An 18,642-nucleotide genomic window follows, 5' to 3' on the forward strand; every position below is an offset into this window, starting at 1 on the left:
CAACAAGCTCTTGTGAGAGTGATTTGCATCCACCTCTCTCACCCTGCTCTTTAATACCAGAGTCTCCTGTTTAGTCTCTGCAGATGCGCTCATAGATGTATGTCTGAACCTCTGTATATGAGAGCAGAAACGCTCGTCTGAAGCTGCCCTGCCTGTTAACTGCGCTGCCAGGAAGGGGAGAAGGTCTGGTTTGTAATCACTCTGCTTTTGCAGGTTACAGCACAGAGCACTCCCGTTCGTCTAGTATGTCTGACTTGACCCATCGCCGCAATACCTCCACCAGCAGCAGTGCGTCCGGAGGGCTGAGTATGACAGTGGAGTGTCCTGAGGGAGAGCGGGACCACAAACTAGAGAAGCCACCTCGCCCCCCCAGACCTGCCCTTCTGCTGGATAGACCCTCCCGGTAGGTAACTGAGGAGCAAAGTGCCTTCTCTGGGAAGGTGAGACAGAATCTACTCCTTTTGTCTTTGTGCAGTGGTAGATTGGATTGTAGCTGCTGAGAAGGAGGCTATTGCCAAGGAAAGCAGAAGAGTATCTGAAAGTCTGTGCCTTGAAAAGCTGAGTAAGTTTTCCCTTTATTTCCTCTCCCCAGGAGGAAAAAAGATTCAGTGGAGAGTCACCCAACCCGAGTGGATGACACGAGAATCGATGCTGATGATATAGTGGAGAAAATAATGCAGAGTCAGGACTTCACAGATGTCAGCAATACTGAAGGTGAGAGGATGAGTCTCAAAGGGGAGGTCTTGGTTGTTCTTTTAGCAAGGCTCCCAAGCTTTTACAGTCAGATCTGATCTGCCATGGACTCCCTTCTCCTTTTGACAGCAATTTGCTTTCAGTGCTTGCTGGGTGTTTCTATGGTAGGTAAACAAACCATGTGGATTTGAGAGCTGCACATCCATTAGCAAATAGCGCTTGCTGCTGTTCTACATACTACAGCAGAGGTTGAACAGTAGCTCAAACATACAGGATGAGAGGGGAAAAATACTGATTCTTCAGTGCAGTGACATCAGCTATCTGCACTGCTTTAGCAGCCTTCGTCCAGGGTCAGCCCAAGGGTAGTTATTAAAGTAGGAGAGCACAGCTGGAGGGGAAACAGCATGTCTCTGCAAAAAGATGGGAAGAAAAGACATGTCACAGTGTGCTGGCATTCAGGTCTGAGAGCCTAAGAAGGGGTTTTCTCCATTGCAATCGCAGCATCTGTTAAGAGAAAACTAATAATATCACTGCATTTGTTTTAATTTTCCAGTTTAGCCTAGAAATCAGTCTTTTTCATCTAGCTGAGGCTTTTCAGATAAGTTTTAAACCTGAGCCTAGCTTGTTAGTAGTACTTTTATAGTTAATCACCTTAAATCATCGCATATGGCAACATTCTTATTACATGGGGATTTACACCTTGCTCAGCATGGATTAAAACTAGACTGAATGTAGCCACCTCTCACCAGCAGAACAGGCTGAGTTTCTCCTCCAGTGAGCCTACAAAAGCAGCATGAGGCCCCACATCTCATCCGTTCAGATGTGTTTAAGCTGACCAAGAACTTGCATCAATGGAATAGCCTTAAGAGAAGCAGCTGGAGGAGTATCACTGAATTAATTTCTCTCCGTTTACTCTTCCAAAGCTTAATGCTGTGGTTAATTTGTACATGAGGCTCCCTTTCAGAGCAAGAAGAGCAGTTCCCGGGGTCTCTATTACTGTGAGAACACCAGAAAGCGTGCACATGCATGCCCAGAAACGCACTTGTTCCTGTGCTGACCGTTGTTTAGTGCGGCTGGGAGGGGAGCACCTGGCAGCCGTCGGTAGTTCTGGATTTTGATGTCTTACTTCCTTTTCTATCTGCAGACAGTAACCTGAGGTTGTTTGTGAGCAGAGACGGAACAACTACATTGAGTGGTATTCAACTGGGAAACAGGTAGGCTTCCTGAAAGGCTGGCAGGCAGAGGCGCTCCAGGGAGATTAGTTAGCTCTTTGTACTTGGGAAACGTCACCTTTTGCTACAGGAGAGATTTCTAAACATCATGTGCTACGTGGGGGATTTATTCCCACATTAACACCCCTGGGATCTCTCTGGTGACAGGCTACAGCTGCACTGGAGTATGAATGCAGTTCTCAGCAGGAGCTCAGAGGGATAATGTGGTCCTAGTTGTTAGATCCAGGAACAGAAGTAAGGAGTAAAAGGACAAAATGGTAGAGGTTGGTTCCCGTTTGCTCCCGTGCCCGACTGAAAGCAGGGAGCTTTGCCTCCTGCTGGCCTGCAGCAAAACTGCAGCAGCCTGGTTTATTGTCCCCTTTTCCCTGCCACCTCCGTCTTTGGCGAGGGCTTGTTCTCCCATGAAAGATTTCTGAACGAATAAAACTTTTTCTTGCCACAATAGCTCTTAGTACAGTGTCTTGGCTAGTTGCGTTTGAGCCTTTATAGCACCTTTTGCGGTTAAAAAAAAAAGGCAATAATGGTAATGCAAAGATGTGTCAAGTCAGTGACAAAGTTGGGAGAAAAGCAAAGCCAAGAACACTGGCTCTTTGCGCAGGATACTCCCCCCTTTCCTCTGTCCTTTAGAAGGATTCATGTGTTACACCCGGCTCTTTCAAGTGTTCTACTGTTAGCTTGCCACGTAGCTGTCTGTTTTGTGTTATGAGGGTTGACTTCTCGCCAGAATGACTCGTTATTTTCAATATTTTGTGTGGGGTTAGAGGGCGATGTTTGTGAGTGGAGAGCTCTGAATAAGAACGTGCTTGCTCTAAGTGACTGAGGAAAATAACTTGGCTTTCTCATCACCTTCTCCTCTGCCTCCCCAGGGTCTCATCTGGAGTTTACGAGCCAGTGGTGATTGAAACCCACTAAATGTGAAGAACAGGGTAGAGCTGCTGGAAACAGGTCCCCTACCCAGTCTGCTGCCACATGGATGCCAACCTTTACCTCTCTTCATGCAGCATTCCAGAAGGGATTTCTCCACGCCCCTCCCCATACGTTTGCACTGCAGAACTACTCCGAGACCACTCCAGATCATGCACTTTCCCTGCGTTGGCATTACCCTTCTCCACTTCCCGGTTCTTCCAGTGCCTGCCTTCCCCCTGTTCCTGATCAGACACAAAGTGTCTGTTGGGCTTATTCTTAGTCCTACAGGATGTTGCTCATCTGCATCCCTCACTCCACCCATTCACTTGCAACAGGGGACTTCTCAGCTTCTTTCTCCCCAAAACATTGGGTTATACCACTGTGAACTCTTTAAACCACTGGGGGAGGGGGAAACCATTCTAACCAAACCGAGAGCTGCTCGTTGGTGACACGGTGAAATGGCCACTTGCAGGATGCTTTATTCCATTGACTCTGCAAGGGAACATCACCTTCCAAGGCAACGGTTGTACTGAACAAGGTATGCTATGGTGTGCACTTCACCTTCCTACCCTCAAATCCCCAAACATCCTCTTCTCATAGGAAATATCTCCCAAAAGTGCATTTCAGAAAACTACCACAATCCAGATGGGAGTTGATAAACGGTTAAATGCTAGTGCTTGTTATACCACTAACTGCATTACGCCCTTCCACTGCTGGGCATGGAAGGGCAGTGTTCATCTATTACGGTTAGCAGGAGCACTTTAGAGGTTCCAGATTTTACCTGGAGGAGGCTTCTACTTGCTGTTCCAGGACCATAATCCCTGTTCGCTGGACTGATTCAGCAAATAGTCACTGTTGGAGCTTGGAATACAAAGCCTCTTTTTTTTTTTTGGTGCAGGAAGGGAACTGCCCATCTTGGACTGTGAAAAGAATCTGGTTATCTGATAGCCCTCCCCTGGGCCAGAGCAGGATGCAGTTGACTGCAGTGGTCTCTCCGTTGTGGTAGCGATTAACAATTGCCTCTCTTGGCCTGGGCTAGTAAGGGGATTGGTGTTGGTTGGCCTTTCTTGCCCTGTTAGCAGAGATCTATGCCTGAGCTGGTTCCTTTTGGGGCTGGGGAGAAGCCACTGTTTCTGCCTTCAAAGGTAGAACGGGTGTTTTCTGCTGCGTTAGCCACAGCAGCCGTTCTTACCTGCTCCGTGGCGAGTAAACTCTTCTGACAAGGCTTCAAACTGTTTTCTGGTTGATCTTTCAATTGCTGTTCTTTGGGTTTGGTTTCTGCAGTTGTTTGACACTTTAGCTGCCTCTTTTCCTTGCAGTGTGTGGCAGAGATGTCGGTCCCTTTCAGCTCCCACTTATAGATTCTCCCGGCAGCTGAATTGCAAACGAGGATCTATGCAGACTCCAGCTGTGGGCCGTCAGCAGGCTGTGCTTGCAGCCCTTCCTGTACAGAGACTCTCAGCTGATAAGCTATTTCTGTGTAGTGCCCTTTCCTCTTTTGCCGGTGTACTGTAGTAGCAGTCAGCGACCCTGCACTCGGAGCAATGGCACGCTCCCGGGCATGACTGGGAACGTGCCCTCCTCTGACACACGTGTGCGTACACACACACAGGCACACACTTGTCCCATTCAGCAAGGAAAGACTTGTAACTGATCATGTTGTTGTTCAAATTCTTAGTTATTGTAAAGCCTTTTTTTAAAGGAGAAAAAAAAAAAGGATTAATTGTGGTCCCTGTGGCCAGAATGCATGCAGATGAGCTACTAGAAAAGGGAATTTGGCAGAATGAGAAACAAGGAATGAAAGGGCCTTGATTTATATCTTTTTTTTTTTTTTTTTGCCCTGCTAGCTAAGGATGGCTGCATGGGGAGGGTGCTAGGCAGTGTGGCAAAGCTATACAGCTGCTTACTCTCTTTCGACGGTTTCTCTCTTTGAGTCAAGAGGTTTCTTTTTGTATTTGGACAGACCACATATAGGATATGGATCTTTTTCACCCTTTCCCTTCAAAAGGAATTAAATTTGGACTAGGGTGAGAAGGTGTACGGACAACACCTTGGTTTGGTTTAATGTAGGGAAAAAGTACTGGATCTTTTGAGTCTGTCTAGAACAAAAGCTCTTTCACACTTGCTGGTGTTTTTTAATGGTGATCTCTTCTTCATTCAGTCTGGGTAGGTTTGGCACTCGCTAGCAGGCTGGTGAGCATCCTGCCTTGTTCCTGGGATGCTGTGTGTCTGCAGGAAGGGGAGAACTGCTTGCTTTTCTCTCTCCCTGGGGCTCTGCCAGAAAGCCAGGCCTGGCCTGACCCTCTGCTCAGGTCAGGGTGAGGGCAACAGCAGGCTCAGGCAGCAATGGGTGTTCCTGCCCTGTCTGCGGGTGGCTGCGCAGAGCTGAGGGTCAGGCTGCTCCCCAGCACCTGCTGCTCCCCAGGGGCCGGCGAAGCCCCTCGGGAAAATCGAGTCCAACCAGGACTTGAAAGAAGCAAATATAAGCTAGGAAAGAAGCCAAAACCCAGCTCACTTCTGCTGCTTTGCTTCTGTTCCCATGAAAAAAAACAATGGCAGTCACTGTCAGAGCAGTTGGGAACCCAGGGTTTTCTTCTGGGTTCCCATTGGCAAGAGTCGGCTGCTCCAAGGTGCTGGCAGCTCGGCATGTCACGAAATCCCCAGTGGGACAGAGGGAGGAATCTCTTCCCAGTGAAGCAAGAGGAGAAGCAGTTGAACTTTTTAGAAAGCTGGGCTCATCTTCCCAGGCTGGCAGAGGCATAACCTGCCCCATCGCATAGCTGAGGCCAACCTGGGCATGTCTCTGGTTTCTCTTACAGCGGCTTGGCACATCACTGCTTGCATTTTTGATAACTGTGTCTCATAGGGTATCTCTTCCTTGTCTCCACGTTATTATTGACTCCACAGATCCTGGCCTTTACGTAGCTTTTTAACTCTCCTACCCCTCGTTTTGAGTAAGAAAGCAGCCCTAGTCATTCAGGGTGGTGCAGCGCAGACAGGGCTGGAGCACCCAGAGCAGACCTGGAGGGAGGAAGGAGCAGTCTGTTCCTATTTCTAGATCCCATGCAGAGCTCCCGCTGCATGTCCATCACGAGCGATGCTCAACGGTCCCTGGCCGGTGGTGGGTGTACGAGGCGGTGGCGATGGAAGTGGGGTTGCTTGTCCCGCAGACTTGCTGCCGTCTCTCGGGAAGCTGCGTCTTGTGAGCACTTTTTTCCTTGTGGCATCCCTGCCGTCTGTTCCTTGTTGAACTTTGAACATTTAAGAAGTGAATCAATTTCCAGACCCAAACCGCTGGCTAGTTTCCTTTGGGTTTTTTTTTGTCGTGAAGTTTATTGAATTTTCTTTTTTTTATAAACCCAGCAGGCTGGTGTTTTTTTTGACTGCATTATTGTTTCATTGATATTTTATTCCTGGGGGGGCTAAGCGGGGATGTTCTTCCCCACATTGTTCCCCTTCTCGGGGGGGATTCAGAGGTGGCTTAAACAAGTGAAAGGACCTTATTGGCAAGACTCTGCATCCCCTGGGTCTCTGATGCTGGCGAGCAGAGCTGCTCACGCCTGGCTGACCCTGGAGAGCAGAGCTGGCTCTCTGCTCCAGTCTTGGGGCCAGGCGAAATGTGTGGGCTCTGCTCTCCTGGTTTCTGGACCTTTAGCTGGTGGAAGCCCATTGCAAAGAGTTGGGAAATTCAGTGTAACTTTTTTACTAACTTTTTTTTTAAAACCAGTATAAACTGAGTGAATGTCCAAAAGAATAGGCTTAGTTGTGACTTGGTGAAGGAGACGGGTTTCAATTGGAAATTGTGATGGAAAAAGGGGGAGAAGGATGTTGCTCCTCCATCTTCTTCTTTTGTATGGTTGGCACTTTAAATAGGGGCCTTCGTGCTGTCCTGACCTTCTGTGCGATGGGCGGCGGGCATGTGATCTCTCCCCCCCCTTATAGCCACATCACTTTGCCCCCTGCAGAAAGTTAATAAGCCCTTTTAAATGTTTGCTTCAGTTTTTAGAGGGTTCCGAACCGGGCCAAGACCTGAAGAAAGACGTATTTCATTCCCATCTTAATAGGAGGGGTTGACTTTTTATTTATTTTGTTGTTGCTGTTTCTTTTTAAACTGGTGGCTGTGCAGCTGGACTCTGCAAGCGCTGTTGTGAACCTCTGGGAAAATCTCACTCCAGGTACGCTAGAGCACCTAGGTTAAACACCCCTCCTGGAGAGGGGCCCCCCGCTCCCCTCCTCGCTGCCTTACCCGGGAGCTGCAAATTCACCCTCCGCCCCTCCTGCCCCATCCCCTGCCACCCCACCTAGTCTCTAGCTGAGTTCTTGCTCTGGTGACTGAGCCCTGTGGACAAGGCTGGTCCCCGGGGGCAAGTTCCGACAAACACTGCCTGGTCGCAGGTGTTTGTCCTTGAAAAGCCACTTCCTCGCTGGGGGGGTTGATGAGCGCAAAATTCCCCCCGCCACACCCTGCTTCCCTCCCGAGAGCTGCATCATCCATCAGCCCACCTGCGCCATCCGAGCCCGATGCCCTCCGCAGCTCCACGTTGTGTCACCCCTGCCCCATCGGGAGGGAGTGGATGTGGAAACCTGGGAAATAAAAAAGGAATTTGGATGAAGCTGTGAGCGGGAGGTGTGGCTGCGCCTCGTGACTTGCCTCAAACACAAGGAATAATGGTAGAGCCCGTATTTTTGTGGGGGGAGGGAGGGAAAGGGGAGATCATGTTTTATTTTCTTGAAAGTTAATTGAGCTTGGTGATCTTCAGATGAGGCGCGCACTTGATTTATATCAGATTCTATAGAGAGATCGCTGATATTTTTGGAAAGGGAATGGGTCTATGCAAACTTCCAAAATTGCTTGAAAGATAGTTTAACATTTTTTTACTTTAAAATCTAAAGATAAATCTAACTTTTTTCTTAAAGCAGAAGTGTGTTTAGAAAGAGAAGCTACTTCCACTGCTCTATTTTGATGATGATTCTTGGAAAGTTTGGGCTGGAGGGAATGACTATTTTTCACCATTTTTATCTTGCTCCTCTAGTTTTCTGTTTCTTTTTCTAACGGAATGCTGTGCCGTCTTTGATTCAACAGATCGTGTTTGTATTTTCTGTATCTGGTTCCTAACGTAGAGAAATAACAAATATATGAGGAAATCAATATAATGTCAAATGTTGTTATGGTTTGGGGGAAAAATAAAGGTTTTTGGTACTTCACACTGATTCTTCTTGCTTTGTTTCCCATTTTAAACGTATCTTTGGTTCAAAAATACCTGCTACGGAAGCAGAAGGGTGAGACAGGGCCTGCTGGCATGCAGGGCCCTGGAACAGGATTTGGTTTTGCCCTCCTGGATTTCTGTGGCACCTGGGGGTGGAGATCCCTGCCAGCCCTTCCTGGCAGATGGGAGAAGGGCTGGAGAGGGGAGCTAGCAGCACAGCTCAAGTCCAGGGGCAGCAACAGCCTGCCATCCAGGGGGAAGGTGAACTGGTATTGAGTTGCTGGCAATGCCTCGTGTACCACAGCACTGCGTCCTCATCGAGCCTGTGCTTGAGCAGCCCCATCCTGCCCTGCTGCAGAGCAGGACCGGGCACCCCTGGGCCCTGCCCGGGGCCATCTCGCCAGGCTGGCCTGGGGGAAGGTGCCACAGCCCTGTGGAGCTACAGGGAACACCTGTGGGCCCTTGTGGCAGTGCCTGTGCTTCTTCCACCACAGGCTGAGAATCCCATTAATGGAGGTTTGAGCCAAATTTGGTGCCCTGGTACTTGCTGCTGATGTATGCAAAGGCTGGAGGGGACCAGGGCCCCTGGGAGGAAGCAGCTTTGCTCTTCCCACCCTCCTGAAGCTTCAGCCATGTGTACTGATTAGCTACACCTGTGAGTCCCATGCAGGGTCTTCGCCTTTCCCTTGGCTGCCTGCCCTTCCTCAGGCACTCCTGATCCCTTGTGTCCCTTGGCCCTTCGGTCTTGCTTTTCCCTTTCCTCCAGTTGCAGTGTGTGTGGAGAAATGGCTGGGGTGCAGGATGCGAGCGTCTCTGGTGTGGGAGCTGGTTGTGAGCTGGTTGGTTTCAAGATGAGTCACTTCCATCAGAGCCCACAGACATCAGGTGGCAGATGAACCCAGAGCGCCCTGCTGCCCAAGGAGACCGTCCTCTCCTGTCACCAAGCAATGGCACCGAAGGCACAGGAGAGGGGATGCTTCAGGAGAAGAGCTTCACTCCTCCTCTTTCCCTCCGGGACAAGCTTGTTTCAAGCTGTAAAAAAGGATCTTAGTGCTGTGGGTGAGGCACTGAAAGGGCTGTGGGCCTGGGGCCTGCGGCAGGGGCTGCCGGCCTGGCCTCGCAGCCTGTCAGGCGTTCCCCCTGTGCCAGGGCCCAGGCAGCCGAGGGCTCCCTAACAACGCACATCTCCCAGCGGCGATTCTGGGAATTTCACCTGCTTCACAACGCACCGGCCTCCCCCGGCCGATGCACCCCGGTGGGAGCTAACGTAGGGGCTGAGGGCTGCACTGGCCGCCCTGTCCCTTCCCCGGGGCGGGGGGAGCGTTGATGCAGCCCGACACAGCCCCTGCGCCGCTCGGCCCCTCCGCTACCCCGGCGGAGAAGGCGGCCCTGTGCTGCGGCCGGGCCGGAGCTGCCGCCCCGGGACTACACCTCCCGTCATGCTCCGGGCGGGCTGCGCCCACGCTTCCCACAATGCCGCGGGCCTCTGGCCGCCTCCGCTGATTGGCCGTCTCCGGCCGAGGGGAGAGCGGGGCTGGCATGAGGCGTGCTGATTGGTGGTTACTCCCGGAAGGGTGGGGCTGGCGGAGGGAGGCCGGGGCCGCTGGTCGCCATGGTGAGTGGGGTCGGGTGCGCCCCCCGCCCCGGTACGCCGTGAGGGCTGAGGGGGCCCGGCCCAGCGGCCCCTGGGCTCCTCCGGAGGCGGCGGCCTGCGGCGTGTCCCTGCTCGGCCCATTAACGTGGGGGGTCCGGGTGGGCTTGGACTGAATCATGGCCGGGGGCCAGCGCGGGGCCTGCTGGCTGCCTGTCCCGGCGGGGCAGGCTGGGCCCCGGCCGCCTCCTGGGGCCTTTCTGGGGCAGCACCGGTGACGGCGGGGTCGGTACTTGGGAGGACTGGGCCAGAGCTGCGGGGGTGTGAACTGGTGCGGCTGGCGGCCGGGCGGGAGCTCCGGGAGCGCTCCCAGCAGCAGGGCCGGGCCGTTCTCCCGGCTGCCCTCGCGGTGGGTTATTTCTGCTGCAGAGGCTCTCCCCTTCCCTTCTTGTTTCGGAGCCGCAGCAGTGCGTTTGCACACCCTGGGGCTGAATAAACAGCAGGTGGCCATTAGCCCTCCCGGTGCAGTCGCCGCAGCATGCAGATCCTGCTCTGACTCTCTCTCCCTTTGCAGGCCACAGCAACAGACCAGGTGGTTGGATTCGGCTTGGTTGCCTTCAGCCTCGTTCTCTTTGTTTACTACACCCTGTGGATCATCATACTGGTACGGGTCTCTGGCTGTTATGATCCCAGTAACTTCACACTCAGGTGTTCACACTAGGCCTTGTTTAGGTGCTGATGTGTCCATGTGCCTGCAGGACTCTGCCTTGCTGGCTTCCTGGTTAAAATTTCAGGGCAGAGCTTCCTCTGTTTGCTGGCACAGTCCTTGCCCCTTCTGGGTGCACCCACCTTTGCCTGGGTGAGACCAAGCTCTGATTGTGCCGCCTGCCCTGCTGCTCTCAGACAGGCTGACACAGCTGGTGTAAAATCTGAGGCTCACTCAAACTGTCAGCGAGAGCTGAATCATGGTCCCTCTGGAGGTGTTGTCACTGGTGTTCACATTTGCAGTCCTCCAGATTCCTGGTACTGGTGGGAAACATAAACAACTCTTGATAAACGCGGAGCCTGATAGGGAGAAGAGTTTAGGGAATGCAGAGCTCTGGAAAAGTGATTGTGAGCCTGGTAGTTTGCCCACTTCTGGGGACACATCAGCTAGGGTCATTAGTGGTTTTCTTCCTGGAAAGGAACGTCTCCTCCTGAGCTTTCCAGGTACAAGAGGCCTGGTTTAGCCCTGGGCTGACGTCTGAACTCCTGGCAGCTTCCTCTCTGACCTCTGAGAGTTTTGAATTCCCCTCTTGTGTCTGCTTACTCTGCTGTCTGATGTGTGTTTATATGGTCCGTAGTCCCGGGAGCGCGCAGGTGTGCTCGCTGCTGTGTAGGAATCCTTACACTGCTCTCTAGTGTCCAAAGCCTTCCACTGATCTCCGCAGAGGGATCTTGATGGGATCGCCATGAAGCAGAGCTGGGATCAGCCTCTCCCTTCTGCAGGGCAGAGAGTCCGGGCATTCGCTGTGTTCAGTGCCAAGCGGGCGGGCAGCTGTGCCCGCCCTGAGACCCCGGGGCTGTGGGACCCCTGTGCTGGCCTCGTGTAGCTGCTCCTTGTCTGCTAAACGCTGAAGCGTTCGCCACCTGCGCACTGTCGCATCCCTGCAGCTGTGGGCAGAGCCACCTGTGGGTCTGGGCACCCTTTTTTTTTTTTTTTTTTTTTTTAGCAGTCTCCTCACACCTGATAGGTCCGTTTTGCTTTTGAAACCACAAGGCTGCAGGTGTCGGGGACTTGCCCGGGTGTTGTGCCCACCTGCTGATGCCTCTCTATGTCTCCTGCAGCCCTTCATCGACAGCGACCATGGGATCCACCGCTACTTCTTGCCTAGGGAGTATGCAGTTATCATCCCTGTGGTGGCTGGGCTGCTGCTGCTGCTATTTATAGGTGAGTGTTATTTCTGTTGTTTTAATTAGAAGCTTCTAAATTAGGAAGAGAGAAGAGGGTTGCTGGGGGCGTAGCTAACATGTGACACTCGTGACACATTCTCTGTGGCTCCTGCGGCAGCTCAGCCTGCCACGGGTTCTCGGGGCATTTGTTTGTGTGTAACTTTGGCTGTTTGAGCCTCTGGAGAGTGGAATTGTTTCTCACTCACTCTGCTGAGGTTCCGTTTCTCACTACAATGTGTTTTACAAGTGCCCATAATTGGAAGTTTTCTGGCTGAATCTGTTCTCTCTCTCATGGTAGGTGTTTTTATAATGGTCGTGATGTGGAAGAGCAGGAAACCTGCCAAGAAATCGGACTGAAGGCCCAGCTGAGAGAGATGAGAAGGCGCCCACCCTGCGGTGTCATAGCCAGGAAAAGACTTTGCCTGCAGCACTGAGCAGCACCTCCTCCCGAGCGCTCAGCGCCAAGCTGGCTGCGCTCTCCCACATTCCTTCCTGTGGAGACAAAGCCTTCTGTGGTTTACAACTTACTGACCAAAGAGAAGCAGAACTGACCTCCGGGGCTCATCGAGAGAGGGACCAGAGCCCTGGGACCTGCTCCCCAGCTGGGGCTGCCTGTACCAGCTGTGCTTCAGCCCGTGCTGGCTGGAGGGGCTGTTGGGTAGAGCAGCTGTAACAGCCAGAGTGCGAGTTGAGCCCTGATCCCTGCCCACTGCTCGGCCTCTGGGTAATCCTTCAACCTTTACTCTTGCTGTGTCCAGTACTTAGTTCCTTCTGGTTTTTTTTTTTAATGTTTACATATGGTTTGTGGGGTTTTGTTTGTTTTTTTAATCAGATTCAAGATTGAGAGGAAAGAAATGAGACTGAGTTTGGAAGAGGGCAGGCTTGCATTCTCCATCTGCCTGCTGGAAGGACTAATCGTGGTGCTGGTGGGCTCTTACCTTTCTGAAGAGGGAGCCCCGTGAGGCCGGGCACACAGAGGGTGCAGGGACAGTGCCACTGCTGCCCTCTGCGTCCCCTTCTGTGGTCATCCAGCTGAGGGGGCAGCGAGGAGATGCCCTGGGTCACAAGGAAGCGTACGGCTCTGCCACTGACGGGTGCAGCTCCCACCACAGCTCCCAGCTGCTGGCGGGGGTCCTGTCCCTGGACAAGGCTCGTGTGCCAGCCGGGCTGGGGCTGAGAGGGCAGGCGTGGTGGCACCCCGTCCTTCCCCCCGTGCGGTTTCCTCTCCTGGCAGCGGTTGCTGCCCCGAGGTGTGGTGCCCTGGCAGCTCCCCCAGACTGCAGCGAGTGGGATCACCCTCAATAAAGGTCCACAATGTCTCCGTCCCTGTCCTCTGCCCGCGCCGAGGGGGTGCCGCAGGCCTCCTGGGATGGTTTCCGCTGCGTGTCCCTGGCAGTGCCCCACGCCGTGCTGGGGAAGGTTCTGCGCTGGGCTCTCCGTGGGCCGTGCCCTGCCAGTGGGGCCAGGCAGGGAAGTGCCGGGGAGAACCTGATGGGGCTGGGCATACCCAGGCTTGTGCTGGCCCTGCCGTGCTGGGGGCAGTTTGACCCTGCCTGGGGTAGCTCCAGCAAAACAAGGGCAGATTTGGGGCGCTCTGATCCTTCTTGCATGTACTGTGAACTTCCCCAGCAGACAGCAGTGTGTCCCATTGTCTCCTGTCCTGCCCGGGGCTGATGCTGGTGGCTCGGGGGCATCCTGGGTGCTGCAGGTCTTGGGCTGAACCTGGCTGCGGTTTTACCCGCTGCCTGGCTGAAGCCAGTGGGTGGCCCGGAGGCGAGGCTCCGGCTGGTGGTTTGTTTCCAGCTCTTGCGGAGGCTGCCTGGCTGTGCAGGCCCGCGCACCCGCCCCACTTGCCTGTTGTTGCACCCTCCCTGAGGCCGCGTCCTCCATCCCCCCATTGTCCTTTGCCTGTGTTTTGCTGCTGCCGCTTCTCCCGGTGAGGAATCCCTTGCTCCCCAGTCCCTCGCCTGCTGGACACGGCTCAGCCCACCCCGTGAAGGTGGGTTTGGGCTGGGGCAGGGAGAGGCGGAAGGAGGAAAAAATCAGTCATGTCTCTGAGCAACTCTGGGTGTGCCACCCAGGCACTGCTTCCTGCGCGGGAGCCCGGCAGTGTCCCTGTTACCTCTTTGCTCACAGCAGAAGCCTGCGGGAGACAGGATTGGCACCAGTTTCAAGGTTACTTCTCGTGTTTTTTTGTCAACAGTGGGGGAAAACAAAGTCCAGTACCCCTCCCTGGGCAGCAGGCAGCTTGCTCTATGGCTTGGCCCTGGCATGAGTGGCTGCGGGTGATGGGTGGCCCCGCGGGGGCCATGGGGTGAGGTCCGGAGGTACCGAGAGGCCTGCCTGTCCCGGCCCTGCTCCTGAGCCATTTTGGATCATTTTGGGTTCCCTGGGCTGTTCCCACCACCCTGAGCTCACCGGTGTCCGGCCTGGCTGGGAGCTAGTGGTGCATGGAGGTGAGGAAGGGGGTTTGGGACAGGGGGGTCGGCTGCGGGGACCCCCCCGGGCTGGAGGGAAGCCTGAGGGGGCAGAGCAGGGGGTGTAGAGAGTAATGGGCGCTGGGGTCGGTCCTGGGGCACGCAGGGTGGGTGCCAGGGTCTGTACTGGTACGGTTGGTCCCAGGACACATGGGGTGGGCGCCGGGGTCGGTACCGATACGGTTGGTCCCAGGACACAGGGGGTGGGTGCCGGGGTCGGTACCGGTCCGGTTGGTCCCAGGACACAGGGGGTGGGTGCCGGGGTCGGTACCGGTCCGGTTGGTCCCAGGACACAGGGGGTGGGTGCCGGGGTCGGTACCGGTACGGTTGGTCCCAGGACACAGGGGGTGGGTGCCGGGGTCGGTACCGGTCCGGTTGGTCCCAGGACACAGGGGGTGGGTGCCGGGGTCGGTACCGGTACGGTTGGTCCCAGGACACAGGGGGTGGGTGCCGGGGTCGGTACCGGTACGGTTGGTCCCAGGACACAGGGGGTGGGTGCCGGGGTCGGTACCAGTCCGGTTGGTCCCAGGACACAGGGGGTGGGCGCCGGGGTCGGTACCGGTACGGTTGGTCCCAGGACACAGGGGGTGGGTGCCGGGGTCGGTACCGGTACGGTTGGTCCCAGGACACAGGGGGTGGGTGCCGGGGTCGGTACCGGGGCACATGGGATGGGTGCTGGGCTTGGTGCAGAGACACAAGGGGTGGGTGCCTGGGTCGGTACCGGTACAGTTGGTCCCAGGACACATGGGGTGGGTGCCGGGGCCGGTACCGGTCCGGTTGGTCCCAGGACACAGGGGGTGGGTGCCGGGGTCGGTACCGGTACGGTTGGTCCCAGGACACAGGGGGTGGGTGCCGGGGTCGGTACCGGGGCACATGGGATGGGTGCTGGGCTTGGTGCAGAGACACAAGGGGTGGGTGCCTGGGTCGGTACCGGTACAGTTGGTCCCAGGACACATGGGGTGGGTGCCGGGGCCGGTACCGGTCCGGTTGGTCCCAGGACACAGGGGGTGGGTGCCGGGGTCGGTACCGGTACGGTTGGTCCCAGGACACAGGGGGTGGGTGCCGGGGTCGGTACCGGTACGGTTGGTCCCAGGACACATGGGGTGGGTGCCGGGGTCGGTACCGGGGCACATGGGATGGGTGCTGGGCTTGGTGCAGAGACACAAAGGGTGGGTGCCTGGGTCGGTACCGGTACAGTTGGTCCCAGGACACATGGGGTGGGTGCCGGGGCCGGTACCGGTCCGGTTGGTCCCAGGACACAGGGGGTGGGTGCCGGGGTCGGTACCGGTCCGGTTGGTCCCAGGACACAGGGGGTGGGTACCGGGGCGGGTCCCGGAGCCACAGGCGCGGGCGGGCGGTACCGGGCTGCGGGCGCGTCCCCGGAGGAGTCGTGGCGGGCGGGGGGCGGTCCCGGTCCCGGCAGTGCCCGCTCCGCCCCGCCCCGCCCCGCCGCGGCCCCGCCAGCCCCAGCCCCGCGCCGGCCGGCCGGGATGCGGGACCCGGTGGCGGCGGCCCTGGGGGCCGGGGAGCGGCGCCGCCGCGGGGGCTCCCGGCGCGGTGAGTGGGACCGGTACCGGGGGTGCGGCCTCGGCCCCGACCCCTGCCCGGGGGGGGGGGGGGCTGCACCCGCGGGGCCCCCGCGGTGGGACGGGGGCACGGGGGGGAGATGGGCACGGGGGGGGTCCGGGGGATCCGGGACATGGGGGGGGCGTGGGGAGGTCCCGGCACAAGGTGTTGGAGGGGGACCCTGGGTATTGGGGTACTGGGGACGGGGAGGTCCCCACCCTCGGGGGTCCCCTGCACCCTACTGTCCCGGTGCCACCGCTGAGCCCACTCTGCGTGCAGGGTGCGAGCCCCCACCCTCCAGGTGACCCCCGGACCCCGCCGGGCGACCCCCCAGCCCCCCGAGGATGAGGACGCTGGTGAGTACCTGTTGGGATGGAGGGCGTGGGGCCCTGGCTGGCGGGGGGGGGGGGGGGTCGGGGGGACCCCACCAGCACCGGAGGGGCACCTCGCCCCGAAAGCGGTGCTCGGGGAGGGCGCAGCCCGGCAGCTGCACGGCCCCACAGGCAGCTGCGGAGCCCCGGCCCCCGTGAGCGCGGCCATACGATGCGTGGGCCATACGGCGCGCGGGCCATTGCTGCCTGCAGGAAGTGAGCGAGGCGCAGGCACCCAGCGCTCCCCGCTGCGGCTCCTCGCTGCACCCCGGCCAACGCACCCACGCCCGAACACCCTCTTCCCAGGGGCTGCTCGTGCCACATGGCACCGCAGGGCTGCCGGCATCTGACGCGGGGCTGGTGCACGTGGCCAGGCCCGGAGAAACCTCCCCGCTCTGCTTCCAGGTCCGGCTTTTCCTAACACTGGTGTGCATGGCGGCGGTTGCTGTGCTGTACATCCTGCTGTGCTCCCACGCCTGCCTGCGGCCCTGCTGCTGGGCCCCGGGGGAGCAGGGCAGCCCCATGGCACCCACCATCCTCAGCTTCCAGGGGTACAGCCGCGTTCCAGACGGGAAGGTGCGTGGGGACAGGGCAGCACTGGGGCTGGTGGGGCAGCTCAACCTGCCCGTGCCTCAGTTTCCCCTTCCTTAGGGAAGGGCGGATGGGGCTGCAGTGTGTCCAGCCGCTGCAGGAGGGAAGGGGGAGCTGATGGCTGATGGTGCATCTCCCCACAGCCGCTGGAGCGAGCACTGTGCCGCCGCTGTGCCGTCGTCTCCAGCTCGGGGCAGATGCTGGGCTCGCGCCTGGGAGAGGCCATCGACAGGCAGGAGTGTGTCCTGCGCATGAACCATGCCCCCACCGCCGGCTATGAGGAGGACGTGGGGGCACGGAGCACCATCCGGGTGGTGTCACACACCAGCGTCCCGCTGCTGCTGAGGAATCAGCCCTACTTCTTCCAGCAGTCCCAGGAGACCCTCTACATCATCTGGGGGCCAGCGAAGAAGATGAACCGGGAGAAGGTGGGTTTGACCTACCGAGCGCTGCTGAAGGTGATGGAGACATACCCCCACCTGCAGATCTACACCCTGACCGAGGAGAAGATGATGTATTGCGACGACGTCTTCCAGAACGAGACGGGGAAGAACAGGTACCACTGGCGGCCAAGGAGCCCCCATCGGGTGCCCCCGACATAGTACTCGTCCCCCCCATCGGGCGCCCATAGCCCAGCTGGGACGGCAGCACCGTGCCACCCGCTCCAGCGCAGCCATGGTGCTTTGCAGGATGAAGTCCGGCTCCTTCCTGAGCACGGGCTGGTTCACCATGATCCTGGCCATGGAGCTGTGCGAGCAGATCTGCGTCTTCGGCATGGTCAGCGACAGCTACTGCAGGTGAATGGGGGGGTGGTGGGGCCGGGCGTGGGGTGGTCCGGTGTCCCGCCAAGTCCCACGCCCACCCCGTCCCTCTCCCACCAGGGAGAAGAACCACTCGAGTGTGCCCTACCACTACTTCGAGAAGGGCCAGCTGGATGAGTGCAGGATGTACCTGGTGCACGAGCGAGCCCACCGTGCCGGGCACCGCTTCATCACTGAGAAAGCCATCTTCTCCCGCTGGGCCAAGAGGAGGAACATCATCTTCAACCACCCGTCCTGGGCAGGCGGGTAAGGATGCCAGCTGTGGGGTGAGGCGGTGGGGACCCTGGCAGTGGGGCGGCTCTGATCCTGCAATGATGTGTCTCGGCTCTCCTGGTGCCATAGTTGAAAGCCTTTTGCCAAGGCCCGGAGCGGGGAGTCTCCGCAGTGACAGTGACAGTTCCCCCAGCTGGTGGGTGTGCTGGGCCCCCCCCCTCCCAAGTCGGTGCACAGGGGGCATGAGCTGGACCCACGGAGCCCCATCGGCTACGAACATCTGCCTGGATGGACCCACGGTGCACAGGGGGCATGAGCTGGACCCATGGAGCCATATCGGCTACGAACATCTGCCTGGACGGACTCAGGGCAACCACGAATGTTTTCCGCCTGCTCTACCAGGATGAATATTTAATGCCGGATTAAACATTCATACCACTGGGCTCCAGCACGACATGGGGCAGGAGAGCTTGGCTCTTCCAGGGCCACGAGCTGATGCCTCTCCCAGGGATGAAGCTCCACCGTGGTCCTTGCCCCACTTGCTCCCCGAGACCCAGCACTGGGTGTGGGGTGCAGGGAGCCGGGTCTGGGCTCCCCTATCCTGCTGCCTTCTGCTGCTCCACGCCTGGGCAGGTCCCTGCAGTCCCCTGTATCCCCCCAGCTGGGAAGCCCAGGGGCCACGTGTGCCCCAGGGGCTCCGAGTTGCCTTGTCAAAAGTGCCCTTGGATTCAGACCAAAGCAAACGTGGCCATTAAAAGCGTTTTTAACTCGGTGGTGCCCCGTGCTGTGCCCCTTGCGGCTGCGGGATGTGGGGACAGGGGATGGCAGCTGGTCCCAGGGCTGTGGTGTCCCATTCTCCTGCCAGGCTATAAATAAGGAGGTGATGAGGGGTAGAGCTGAGCCTGAGCACGGAGAGTGCTGAAAGCCGATGGTCAAGATTATTTTGGAACCAGCATCTGTGTCTCCACAGAACGGGTGCTGGCTCCGGCATGGATTTCGTGCTGGGTCCGGGGTGATCCTTGGCCCCGCAGGACTTGGCGCC

General features: G+C 57.2%; 3 protein-coding genes across 5 annotated transcripts in view; all 3 read left to right on the forward strand.

Moving 5' to 3' along the window:
• EEIG1 (estrogen-induced osteoclastogenesis regulator 1) overlaps positions 1–4,653 on the forward strand; it is a 33,629-nt gene extending 28,976 nt beyond the window's left edge. The window contains exons 8-11 of the mRNA XM_009814043.2: positions 214–403; positions 593–714; positions 1,838–1,907; positions 2,792–4,653. Of these exons, the coding sequence (XP_009812345.1) occupies positions 214–403; positions 593–714; positions 1,838–1,907; positions 2,792–2,837 (428 nt within the window). The 3' untranslated portion in view covers positions 2,838–4,653. The remainder of the gene's footprint in view (positions 1–213; positions 404–592; positions 715–1,837; positions 1,908–2,791) is intronic.
• A 4,994-nt stretch (positions 4,654–9,647) lies between these two features.
• On the forward strand, positions 9,648–12,755 carry DPM2 (dolichyl-phosphate mannosyltransferase subunit 2, regulatory). Its single transcript, XM_059828927.1, has 4 exons — positions 9,648–9,653; positions 10,204–10,293; positions 11,457–11,559; positions 11,860–12,755. Exons 1-4 carry the CDS (start codon positions 9,651–9,653, stop codon positions 11,916–11,918), a joined length of 255 nt encoding a protein of 84 aa, XP_059684910.1. The 5' UTR covers positions 9,648–9,650; the 3' UTR covers positions 11,919–12,755.
• A 3,149-nt stretch (positions 12,756–15,904) lies between these two features.
• ST6GALNAC4 (ST6 N-acetylgalactosaminide alpha-2,6-sialyltransferase 4) lies at positions 15,905–18,372 on the forward strand. 3 transcript variants are annotated; one of them, XM_059828814.1, is made up of 5 exons: positions 15,905–15,960; positions 16,381–16,551; positions 16,710–17,122; positions 17,256–17,363; positions 17,448–18,372. In XM_059828814.1, the coding sequence occupies exons 1-5, from the start codon at positions 15,949–15,951 to the stop codon at positions 17,635–17,637; spliced, it is 894 nt and encodes a 297-aa protein (XP_059684797.1). In that variant the 5' UTR covers positions 15,905–15,948; the 3' UTR covers positions 17,638–18,372. The 3 variants fall into 3 exon arrangements, with proteins under 3 accessions (XP_059684797.1, XP_059684798.1, XP_059684799.1); XM_059828815.1 differs by lacking the exons at positions 15,905–15,960; positions 16,381–16,551 and having other exon boundaries at positions 17,448–17,633; positions 17,730–18,372; XM_059828816.1 differs by lacking the exons at positions 15,905–15,960; positions 16,381–16,551; positions 17,256–17,363 and having other exon boundaries at positions 16,714–17,122.
• The last annotated feature ends 270 nt before the right edge of the window (positions 18,373–18,642 follow it).

The sequence above is a fragment of the Gavia stellata genome, chromosome 24 (genome assembly GCF_030936135.1).
Source record: "Gavia stellata isolate bGavSte3 chromosome 24, bGavSte3.hap2, whole genome shotgun sequence".
NCBI classification, from domain to species: Eukaryota; Metazoa; Chordata; class Aves; order Gaviiformes; family Gaviidae; genus Gavia; species Gavia stellata.

What these genes read in the sequence shown, in the direction of transcription:
- DPM2 (XM_059828927.1), top strand. An exon ending in CCCTGTGGATCATCATACTG is followed by an intron (nt 10,294 to 11,456) that starts GTACGGGTCTCT and finishes TGTCTCCTGCAG; the next exon opens with CCCTTCATCGACAGCGACCA. An exon ending in GCTGCTGCTGCTATTTATAG is followed by an intron (nt 11,560 to 11,859) that starts GTGAGTGTTATT and finishes CTCTCATGGTAG; the next exon opens with GTGTTTTTATAATGGTCGTG.
- ST6GALNAC4 (XM_059828814.1), top strand. An exon ending in GCCGCGTTCCAGACGGGAAG is followed by an intron (nt 16,552 to 16,709) that starts GTGCGTGGGGAC and finishes ATCTCCCCACAG; the next exon opens with CCGCTGGAGCGAGCACTGTG. An exon ending in AACGAGACGGGGAAGAACAG is followed by an intron (nt 17,123 to 17,255) that starts GTACCACTGGCG and finishes GGTGCTTTGCAG; the next exon opens with GATGAAGTCCGGCTCCTTCC.